This window comes from Columba livia, chromosome 10, assembly GCF_036013475.1.
Source record: "Columba livia isolate bColLiv1 breed racing homer chromosome 10, bColLiv1.pat.W.v2, whole genome shotgun sequence".
In the NCBI taxonomy this organism is placed as follows: Eukaryota; Metazoa; Chordata; class Aves; order Columbiformes; family Columbidae; genus Columba; species Columba livia.
The window spans coordinates 16,486,154-16,498,527 of NC_088611.1; the positions used below are offsets into that span (position 1 = coordinate 16,486,154).

Consider the following 12,374-nt stretch of genomic DNA (forward strand, 5'->3'; position numbering starts at 1 on the left):
CCTTAGTGTCTCATTCCCCCAGGTCTCTCTTGTGAGGGCTACTGTGACACCAGCTAACAAGACTGCACATTGCCTTCCATATAGATATGGTACCTATGGCCAGAGCAGCAATACATTTTATGGAGCAGTACCAAAAGAAGCCATCAACTGTCTCAAACCCATCCTACGCCAGATTAATGTGTAGGAAAAATTTTAGTGCTCTGCTTATTCCTGGTTACAGGCACCAGGCCCTAAGGGACCCAGAGAAAGCTCCATAGAGCCTAAATGATGCAGAAAAACATCTACATTACATAGGAGCGTGTGCAATCAGAGCCTCCTGATCCCCATCTTTCAGATGGGGCATCATTTTAGATCATAAAGAAACAGCAAAACAGCTGGTGGAGGGTTGTGCCACATTCCCTTCTATCAAGCCTTGGGCTTCCAGCCAGTACAGCTATCCTTCCAAGACAAAACACACATACCTTCTGGCTTTCTTCTGATGTTGTCTCAGAAACTCTCTCTTTCAGCATTTCCTTAGATAAAGGAAAAAAAAAGTATTTATGATTAGATGTTGTGCAAGAATATCCTGTGATATAGGACATATGACCAACACTGTTTGAATTTGGGAGTGACAGAAATTATGAGCCATACAGAAAGCATGGCTTATGGACACAGACAGTGAAATATGAAATATTGGAAACTGCTCCCATAAGAGACGTGGAACTGGAATGCAGAATCTTTTCAAAATTCAAAAACATAATATGAAACACCAGCAAAGCAGGCATCAACTCCTAAACAAGGATTTCGAGACATAAGGAAGCTTGGAAAAGAAAAGCGAGCCCAATGACTGTCAGATTAATTGAACAAAGTGTCAGGAAAGATTGCTTTGTGAAGTGTTGCTTCTTAAAGCATGACAAAGTCAGAAAGACATCAAAAACATTGATTGGCAGCAAAGGGGAAACAGAAAACACAAGTGATCAATAAGGCAGCTGCCAGCAGGTGGGGGTGACACCTCTGTGCATGAAGCGCTTCACGGATCTTGAAGTTGCTAAGTAATAGGACTGGGACAAAACCATTGATCAAAATTATTTTTATGTTGCGAAAGGTCTTGAAAGCAGACCTTCTGGCATTTGAATCCATTTAATAAAAATGCTGCTATTATTTGTGCCTGCTTAACACGACTGCTAGCAGCCTCTGGAAGCCTTGAAGGCTGAACTTGTTAGCTATTTATTACAGAAAAAGTTGGGATCTCCTGATACCACTAATTAATTCAGGCATATTGTTAGTAGTGGGAAGTGTTGGTAAATCATATATCTGCTGCCAAACCATTAAGGAACTACTTGCTACATGTTTCCACTGGATACAGGTCTCAGCCAGACCTCTTCCCCAGCACATGCACAGGATCCAAACACTTTCTCCAGGGCTTTACCTTTTCTCCTGTCCTCCGCTCCTGCCTCCATTGCTCACCAAGATGGCTCAGGAAGGCCAGGGACTCAAACGCTGTGCTGCCAGGACAGCGATAGGGTTTGCAGTGTTGGGGGCTGCTGCTGGGCTTGGCTCAAGGCGAGGGTAAATCAGAGAACAGCCACCCTGTATCCGCAGTGAGCTCTGCCTGGTGTGTTCTATGTGCATATACGTGATGGTCTGGCTGGTGGCAGGGTGGGAGCTCCACCTCAGAGCTCCTGCTGTCTAATCAAAGTGCAGTTTTTCATTTAAGGGGCTGCCTTGGGTTGTCCTGATTTCTGTAGCTGCTACAGACAGATCTTCGTTGCATCACTGTCACAGGCGATGTTCCTGCTGCCCAACTCTTACCTTCCACGTGGCTGTTCAAGCTCTGTTTCTTGTCGTTATCTACCAAAGATGCAGGAAGATTACACCCTTCCTTTAGGAGTGGTGTTTTAAACATCAGGAGACAAGCCCCACAGCCTCTCCTCCACCCCTGCTCCTCTCTCACATTTCACTAGGCAGCATCCCAGTTCATCCTGTCTTTGCACAGAGGATTTCCAGATCACTGACCATTCCTGTTGCTCTCCTTTTGCCTGTCTCTAGCGGGGTGACATTTTCTTCCTGTGTGGTTCTCCCTCCCTACAAGAGACAGTTTTGGACCTGCTGTGAGTAGGCTGGAAGGGTTTCCTTACCTGGTCCGGTTTAGACCTTCTGGGCCCACTTTGGTCTTTTCTCTTGCAGCTGGTGGTGTTCACTCAGGTTCAGTTTGTTGTCAGCTCCATCTTTCAGGCACCTCAAGACAAGTGGTATTTAATCAGCTCTTTACCCAGACTGTTGTTACAAAGTGCTGTGTACCCACCTACCTGTGTATGCAGGGGCTGCCGTCTTCTCCTTGGCGGCAGGGCAGCCAGGTTGGGCAGAGGAGCCTTCCCATACTAAGAAGTCAGGGGCTTTGCAGGAGTCAGCAGGCTGTGACTGCTGGCACTGCACTGTCACACTAACCACAGTCCCCACTAGAGTCCCAGGCTCCCAGAGTCCCCAGTCAACAAGAATATGGACCTTACAGGTGAGAATCCAGCAACACAAAAGGCAGTAGACGTACAGTGTATTGATTTTAACCAGCAATGGATGTTGTTTGTCCATGTGCAGGGTGGTGATACAGGGTGCTGCCCTGGTTCTGGAGGCTCCGGCAGCTGCTGTGTCCCCACTGTGAGCAGGTGACTGCATGGCGGGCTGCTGCCAGCAGGTCTGAACGAGGATGCATCGACAAACCCAAGCGGTTTTCCCACAAGAGCAACAAAAAAAGTAACATATGCACTCAGTGCAGAATCATCACAGGAGGTGGTACGTGGAGCTGTCAAGGTTTTGTTGCAAAACACCGAGCGTCGATGGTGTAACCTGTGCCTGTTCCAATGACAGCTCTTGGCTCCGGTGTGGCAGGGAAGTACAGCTAATAATGTGCTCTATGGGGAATATTTGCTGCTCTATCTTGAGGACTTAGATCATCCGTCTATCCCTACCAGTCTGCCTGAGCTGAGCACAAGCACTTTTGCTTTTTCTACCATAGGTTTGTGTTTAGGTAAGCAGTGAGTAGATGCCGGTTACCCCAGTGAATCAGACGACAGTGGTTTTGGGGAAGCCCGTGTTCCTCCAGGCAGACACTTGCTGATAAACCAAAATTTGCAAGAGCGCACCCAATACAGCTCAGGTGCTGAGGTCTGGTTCTGAACAGAGACAACCCCCCTTCCAAAAGGGACGTGGATGGTCACACCAGTCTGGGGGGGCCCAGGGGTGGAGGGAAGGGGGTCACCAGCAGCTCTCTTGCAATCGGAGACAATTAAGGAAGGGACAACAATCTCCGCTGTCAAGTGACTGAGAGACAGTTCCCAGCTGAGTCCTGCTTGGAAATTTGAGATCTAATTAAAGCAGGCCTTGGATCTCATCATTCTTCCTGCACGCCTGGGACAATGAAATACTGAGTCGTGCATCTGTTCTGTATGTGTGTTTGATGCAAATAAGGAAGAAGTCTGTAAATACATCAAAAACCATACTTTATTTTATGTATAGCAATACAATTTACATATTAAATAACACTATAATAGAATGATTTGATATAGTTTAACATAACAAAAAGAAGATTCTTCAAGTTACAAAAAACCCCCAAACAAAAACCAAACCAAACCAAAATTCTCCCTCAGAATGCTCCCTCCCACCCTCTCCCCAAACCAAACACCACATTTTTTTTGTCTGAATGGATCAATGAGACAAACGTATCCAGTGACTGGCTAAGTCTAATTCCTATTGCACACACTGACAATGGAATAAAATAAAATCCAACTTTCACAATCACTGCCCCAAAGAAATGACACGTGTGGAAATCTTGTTTGGAATGTGATGATGGTGTCTCACTACCTCAGTACACAGAAGGTATGTATTCACATAGCCACCACAGAACTAGGAAGGAGGTGAAACTAGAAAAAAATTACCTTTATATGAAAATATAAAATTCTATGATTATATACCATAGATACAAAGTTCCCAGAAGATGCTTATCCAAGCAACAAAATATTTACAATTTTAATGACTTTGCTATTTTAAAAATGAAGGAAAAGAAAATAGGAGTACACATGAATGCTTCAGTCTTTAGAAACAATGGCTGCTTGCTAGTTTCAAATGTTCTAACAAAACAAGAAGAGTCACTACCCCAAATGTTGGAGAGTTGTGACGTTGTATAAAATTGACTATCTCCTCTTTTGGAGACATTTTTATTCTTAAAACTCAAGACATTCTTCTTGAAATTAATTATCCTCTGTAGAAAATGCTTCCCTTTGCAAATAGTTAACAAAAACGCTAAAAACAGTTTAACAGCTAAGACAAAGTAGAGGCCAAATCTCTCCATTACAGTTCCTTCTCTTTCTTTATTATTTTTGCATTCCTTCTCCTTTGATAAGCAAAGCCAATGTAGTTCACATTGTTAGAATGGCAACAAAGAGAAGAGCAGCAAAGGGGTAACAGTAAGAGTTGAATTGTGTCTGTAAAAACATAAAAAAGGAAAAAGAAGAAAAGCAATGCAGTGGATTAACAAATAGGCATTTTCCCTTCATATAAAAATTCACTGGCACCATTTGAACTTAAACTTCAGAACACAAGATCTGATGTCAGAACACATGAATTTGAGAAAGACTGCTAAATCTTTAAGACAACTATGCTTTATTTATTTTTTTAAATTACGTTGGTTTTGTTCTGCTGAGAATTAGTAGTATGTATCTTTGGTAGAATCAATATCTATATTTTCTAGCTTTTAAATAAAATATATCAGCTTAAAAAAAGATTAATAAGAAGGCAGTTGTGCTGTGTCATAAAGATTCTTCTCCTAATGTTCCAATGTATCACTCTGGGTTTAAGCAATTCAAGCAGTCACAAACTGGAAAAACAACTGAAAATTTGCAGATCCTGTAAAGGATTCCACTAACCTAGAACAGACCCACAGTACAGAAACAGTCACACACAAGAAGTAGCTTAAGAGTTTGGGATTGTTTTTTTTTCCTGTTCCTAAATAATATTTGGAAACAGACACTGTGAAATACTAAGGACAAACGCTCTTTAAAATGAATGTTCATCAGACATTGGTCCTGCAGAAGAATCGGTGCTCGGTGCACCCGAGTGGTGCTACTGGCTCCCCCAGACCTTCCTACCGATGCCAAGTTCACGTAGTGTTTGTAGGATGGGACATTCGGCTGAGACTCTCACCCACTTTAGATGTTAAGACGATGGAGCAGCTTCCCAAGCATTCCCTGTTGGAAAGCTTGGCTGCTCTTGCGGGCTCAACGCACATAAATGTTTTATGTCTTTCACATGGTCTGCAGGTGCAGTACCCACGCAAGACATGGAGAAATAATATTTTCTAAATGTAGACACACATATGCACATGCACTTCAGTCCTTTATTTCCTTATTTCTCAGGGCTGGTGCTGAGGACCGCATTTTATAGTGGTGGGATATATTCACGTTCTCGTAATTTGCAGGCTCACACATTGTCTGGGAACTTCTGCTTGAAAGACATCCCGACCGAATGCCAAAAAGAGGTTACAGCAGGGGGCTGGTGTGGCAAAAGCAAGGTTGTGATGCACTGAGGGGGACTTGGGCCGGAGAGATTCATGAGAGCATCACAGCAGAGCTCTGCAAGTGCAGATCTCCGAACACACTCTCGCTCCTTCCGCCGGCCTCGCTCTGTCCCGCGGAAAGAGCCGCAAATCCATGAAAGAGAGCAGAACCACAGCTGCTTATAGCAGGATAGATCGGGCTCTTCCACGGTCTTAATCCTGGCCTTTCCAAGCAATTCCCAGCTTCATCCACTTCAAGCCTAGTGCATCACTACCATCCACTGGCTCCCTGCCTGGCAGCACAGCACCTGACATACAGCTTGAGCCTCCCGAAGAAAACATCCATGGAGAACTCATAGAACAGCAGCGTCAATTATTTCCCCATGGATTAAACCCCATGCAAGTATTCCAGGTGTAGGAAAATCCCAATGCAAATGCATGGATTTCCAAAGCATCCACCCAAGTTCAACCCGCCACAGCTTCTTTTTTTTCATTGATTTAAAAAACTCGTGAGAAGGGATTAAACCAAGGATATTCAGGAAGTGTGTCACGAACCACAGTTATCTTCCATCATGCCAGTCAAATGAAAAGTAATCAGCTGCAAGTACTGAACAAATCCAACCCTCTCAATGCCTGCAGTAATCTTTGTGTCACTTCGCTCTTGTCAGGCTTTGCATTCTTAACTTCTCCCTACACCTCCCCCGGAACTTACAGACTTCAGATTAAACTGATCCAACTCGTCAGAGCCCCTTTGTGCTACCAGTTGGAATTGCCAGGGCCAGGATGGCTACTGGTGTGCGAGCGGGGGCTCCCCAGCCACACAGCGAAACCTTCCAGCCCTCGCAGGCAGCAGCACTTGAAACTTGACTTAAACAATTCTCATTACTGGGTTGTAGCGACTGGAGAGCCAGTCCTAACTCCTACCAGAGATAAACTGACTCCATCCTGGGTGCTGGGCTGTCCCAGTGCAAAGCGGGTACACACTATAAAGCATTCTTTTGAAATATTTTGCACATTTTTTATTTGGACTAGCTGTTGCTGGACATGGGATTTCCTGACTGAACCCACAGATGTATTATACTGTTCAGCATCAGCAGTTATTTCAGTCACTTGTATAGAGGGAGTCAGCAAACGGAGAAGTTAACTATGTAAAAGGTTGCTGATGAATTCTTAAATACTTTGGTGTTTTTAATCAAGCGTATCCATAGTAGGAAATCTTCCCCTTATTAAAAATAAAAGGCCAGATGTTAGCACATACCAGTTTGCATAGCTCCTCTGCTCTCAGCGAGGCCGTATCTGCTTGTTACCTCAGGGGGTTCTGAACCAAAATACCTACTCTCAGGATAATTTTAAGCAGTTCACTGTCAGCTTCCTTGCATGTGAAAATGCACAGAACCTTCCTCTTAGCCAAGTTTCCTCCCTGCCCTCCCCTCCAACAAAAGAAGCTGGGTTTGCCTCACCAAACGTCTGTATTTCAGCAAGACTGGACTGGCAGAAATTAATAGGTTTACATTTAAATGGAAAAAACCCCACGCTGTAACATTTTGACAAGTCCTGAAAAATTACAATGCATGTTTTGTGCAGGTGAAATTTAGCAGTAAAGAAACCAATGCCATGTATAAGGGATAGTGCCTTTAACTGTATACCGAACACCAGGACGGCTGAAACGACATATTTCCTTTTCAAGGCAGATTCAATAACCCCTCCCTACTTAACCGAGCTATGAAGGACACAATTAGCTTTAATTTTCAGGAGAATTACGGATGTGCTTAATTCTGTTGTTAAACAGGGATGGACCTTGTTGAATTGTGACCAAACACAAAGGAAAAGGGAGCCAGTGAGGATGGATACTTAAACGCTCCAAACAATAATTCAGTTATTTATATAATCTGAGGGAAACAATTTTGTTGGCATGGCAGAGAAAACACGATAAGCTAGGTTTGCGCTAAAGAATTAATTTGGCAAAAAAAAGAGGGAGAATGTAACTTTATAGGTAGTTTTTTTATTAGTTTGCTTCACCAGTAAATATGGATCAGTACTTTATGTTTTAGCACTAAAGTATGAAAATTACACACCTGTATAAAAATGGCATCTAACAATTATGAAATTAAGAAACGCCTGTCATCATGTAACATACCATTAGGTGTGAGGTCATATTCAAGAAATAGTAAGGAAATTAATGCGTTTAAAATATTGAATAGCTTAGTAATGTAAAATATTGCTACCTTCAATATATCTGAAAACAGGTCTGATTTGGGGTTGTAGTAGGTTTCTCACTGTATTGGCTCTGGTGAGAGTAAAACCAAAATACTTTCCCATCATAGGGCTGGTGAAAAACTAAAATCAACATTTTTCTGAATACGTGGGGAAACTTTGAAACTGTAAATTCAAAACCTATCGCTGCATCCCACATATGGGTTGCATCTAATTTATAATCAGATTGTATGTAATTTATATATTCCGTGTGAGGCAAGTCTTAGCCTTCTAAGTGTACGAAACAGCAATTTGAAACAATACAGAAATAATTGTTTCAGCTCCACAAGGCTATTACACCTTCACTGTACCTAATAATCACCTGCCATGTTTTGTCAAGAAAGGATGAATGCTGCTCATCCACTCCACTGGAATGCAGAATACCATTACCTAAACTGTGACGTGATCATTAAAATAATAAATATGGTATGAAGGGGTACAGTATCTGTCGTAGAAATAATCCATCTGGCCTAGCATTCAAGATTTAAGATTCGAGGGTCACTGTAGTTAGCAAAACTTCACTGCATTTAAACAAAACAGAAAAAGCGTATGTTTGTTGTCATGGAATGTCACATCAGGGCTTGTCTTGTATTTGAATATTATAGGCAGTAACACTGATCATATAGTGCAAACTAGATAAAATTGCGTTTCACTGTGTGAAATAAACAGAGGTGCAAATGCTCAGTAGGATACCATTAAGACATAAAATGGCAAAAAATAAATATCAAAACTTTTATCAGTGTAAAAAAGTAATTGGGTTATTGTATAACCTAGAGTCTGGCAAAAAGGCCTCAAAAAAGTTCACTCAGTGTTCAGAAGTTCTACAAATTAAGTGCCTTTTCAGGTTTCCAATTAGACAAGAGACTCCATGCTTTCTGCGGGATCAGATTCATCACTGGCCATCACAGCACCATTTTTGTCCAGTGTCATGGGACCATTTCCATTTTCCTTAGTGCTGACCAAGCTTAGCATTGCCTTATAAAGAAACTGGTACTGCTCCTGCAAAAGAAAAGACAAGTTATTTCGATCATCGAATAGTTTGGGTTGGAAGGGACCTTTAAAGGTCATCTAGTCCAACTCCCTGCCACGAACAGGGACAATCCTTTCAGTACATAAGCCAATGGCACTTAAATATGGCATTTCCAGGGAAGGTGAAGGATATTCATGACTAGAAGAATACATATAGCAAAGAAAATGAGAGCAATTATCTCTGTTAGCCTAGTTTAACCTTGTCAACCCAAAATTCCACTTTGGGGTGGATAATTTTATTCCCGATATATTATTAAAGACTACAGGAGGACAGGACAACACCTGAGCCCACAGCTCGGCCCCAGGTTGTCCCCTCGTACCAGCACAGCCATGGACAAGCTTATCTCCCTGCAGCTCCACCTGCCCTTTGCAGCCTTTCAGATCACAATGTGCCAGGTTTAAATAGTGTATCTGAATTTACAGGGCTGGCGGGGGGATGACGAAAAGCTGAAAGGTCCTTGTCTACTAGGGCTGCCTGTGCAGTGCCCTTGTGACTGTACGAGAAATAAGCTGAACTGCAAATCAGAGACTTACACTGCGGGTTTGAGGTTCATAAAAAATGACAACTATACAAAAAAAGCTCAAATGCAAATTCAGCTTGGTAGCAGACTAGTAGGGCTTGATAACATACAGAATGTATGTTTCAGTTCATGCTTTTGGTCTCAGATGAAAACCTTGTAAACTATCCATTTAAAGACTTACAATGTCTGTAAATACTCCAGGACGCATAAGATTTATCATCTTTGCCACCTGGAAAACATCGACAGCATTTTCATTCTCCAGCTGCTGGGACAGGGTGGTAAGGGCACATAGCGTTCCCGCTGACACAGCTCCATACCTGAAAAACCACACCAAAATGATAAGTTACTCAGAAATAAACCTGCACGCTGACACGGAGCCATGAAAATGTTGATATGGTCTTATTTGATTACTGTAGTTCATCTTTGTATCTCTTAAATGCTTGTTTTATACCGGCTAATTTTTACTCATTTTAATTTATAGAAGAAATTTGATGGTACACCAGTCATGTCAGGATATCTGCAGTATCCAATACAAAGAACTGTAACAGCAGAAGAACATGAACCATTTAAAAATATCCAGCCTGGAGACTGTAACACAGAGATCAGTTCTCACATGCCACATGTGCTGAAAGCATCTGCAATATAGCTGAGCGTATTTTAAATTCATTAGTGGGAGCTCAAGCAAAACATAAACGATTAGAGAGAAATGAGACTTCGCCTCTTCCTCCACATCTGACAATTATATAAAACTAACACGGATATGAGGTGCTCACAAGTAAATGGGGCACATCTCAAAGCCTTCCTTAGGTCTGATTCATCGGCAAAAGGCAACATCCCTGAGCTGGGCACCCAAGAGACATTACAGATTCTGAAGAGTTGAGCTGTGCTGTCATTTAATAAGAACCTGTGCAACGGTTATTCATCAGGAGCACAAATCAATGCGTCCTTGAGATACTGGTCAGGTAGAAATCTTCCTGCTGCTGAATCTGTGGGTGTACTTGAATCGTGTGTGCAGTTGTGGGGCATGGGATAAAGGATCCTGAGCAACAGGGGCTTGTAACCACTTCTGAGGAGCATCAACTGTCCTCTGCTCTCCCCGTACTCAGGAGACTGAAATTCTGTCCTGTCCATGCTATGGCTTTTGCTTTGTGACTTGAGAAATTCTGTGTCTAAATGTCCCCACCTGTAAAAGAGGACATTGGTGCTGACTTGCTCTGTAAACCATTTGGAGAGCTGTACATGAAAACTTCAACAATCAGCAAGTGCTGCAATGCCATCTGGTATCATAAGATTACCACCAGGATTTTTTACAGCATTCCTGTGGAAATCGAGACATATGCTGACTTAATTTTGTATGATTTTTGCAAACTCAATTTGCCTAGAAATGGGAAACAGAAATCAGATGACAATAGATCTGCTATATATGAAAAGTCTCTAGAAGAAGCAGCAGAACCATATAAACGGTTGTGGCTGATTATCTACAGGGAGAGAGGACAAAGCGGCCAGTGCCTGTGCCTGATGGGACACAACTAAATGCCTCTGAGGGCCTAATGGCCTCATTTTTACTTGGGCGGATAATGTCCAGCTCCCAACAATCTGAAGGCTTTTCTCGCAAAAAACTATGCAGCAAATCTTTATCTAGTTGCCTATATATGGGCAGTTATATTTAAAAAATCTTGACAACTGTCTTGAGTTGGAACTTGAAATGTTGGTATCAAGTTCATCCCACCATGTACTTCCTAAATACCACATGCATTTAGTATCTGCGAATCCATATATTTGGAATTAATCTTCAGTTGTAATTATTAGTGGATTATGTGATGTAGTTGTTGCATGTAGTAAAGGGAAATTTTCATTTTCAGCTACATTTGCTTAGGCTCCAATGAAAAGCAGAATCCACATTATGTATTAGGCATAAGAATAAAATCATTGAATATGACAAATAAACCAAAAAAGCAATTTACAGAAAGAATGACTCAGCACTGTTAGGAATGTGATTTTGATTATTTTTTTTTCAGCCTAGCATGAAATGCCCAAATCAATAATAGTTCTAATTTTGTAAAACATAATCTTAAATACTGCAAGAGTAGCAAAACCTCACTCCAGACTACCCAAAGCATGAATATTAAAACTCGCCTGGAATTAATCAGTGCTGGCAAAAGGCAACAGAGCTTACACTGTGCATTAGCAGGGCAGGAGGCGGCGGGAGAAAAACTACCTGCTGCAGCCCGAGGCACCACGTGCAGGAGCCGGTTGGGAAAAACCTGTTGCAGTAGCAAAACACCGATGTGAAGGAAAAGGTCCTTCAGCAAAGGCAGATCCCAGCGTATGATCACACAGCAGCACAAAGGCTGATCTGACCACTGAAATACCAGAGTACGCTAATAAAGCTTTTGCAGGGAAGGTGAAGATTGCCAGGACTTTCCCACTAATTCTGTTGTGTACTAATGACACGAGGTCTAATGGACTGGAGTGCGGGGGGGTTGCAGGTGTAGCAGTTGTTTACGCTGGCTTGGTGTTTGCTCTAAGGGCAGCTCAGTGTCTGAAATTGGGCTTCCTTGGGAATTTAAGGGCAGAATGACTCCAGGAAGCGCTCTGCCTGCCAGGAAACTGTCCCTCAAAGAGATCCTGTTGGACCCAGGCACCAGCTTCACTATAATAGTATTTTGCAGCTCCATAATGTGTGCAAAGTAATAATATGCAATGCAATATTTAGCAGCACCCTTTATAACTGAGCATTCAAGCATAGCTGGCAAGACAATGCCCACCACTGCACTACAAAAGAGACAAGTGCTGGAGCATGCTGGCCGTGTTAGCGGGCTCCCTCCCTCCCCCTGGGCACCATATGGGCCCCTTGGAGTGTTTTTGGGGAAGCAGAAGGGGGAAAAATAAATCTGCTCTCAGAAAATCCAGGCCCTTTGTCACAAGATACTTCTGCTGCTCATCCTGAGACACAGCTGAGCTGAGCTTGTTCTGTCTTACACAGCACATTAAACCTGAGCTGTTAGACATGAGCTCAGGCTGTTTTGAAACTGGTTTCTATA

At 42.6% G+C, this 12,374-nt stretch overlaps 1 protein-coding gene across 1 annotated transcript in view; it reads right to left on the reverse strand.

Annotated features, from left to right (window-relative positions):
* Positions 1 to 7,509: 7,509 nt before the first annotated feature.
* The window catches only part of PTPRG (protein tyrosine phosphatase receptor type G), a 401,446-nt gene continuing 396,581 nt past the window's right edge, over positions 7,510 to 12,374 (reverse strand). Inside the window, exons 28-29 of the mRNA XM_065075568.1 lie at positions 9,512 to 9,647; positions 7,510 to 8,779 (exon numbers count right to left, since the gene is read on the reverse strand). Of these exons, the coding sequence (XP_064931640.1) occupies positions 8,633 to 8,779; positions 9,512 to 9,647 (283 nt within the window). The 3' untranslated portion in view covers positions 7,510 to 8,632. The remainder of the gene's footprint in view (positions 8,780 to 9,511; positions 9,648 to 12,374) is intronic.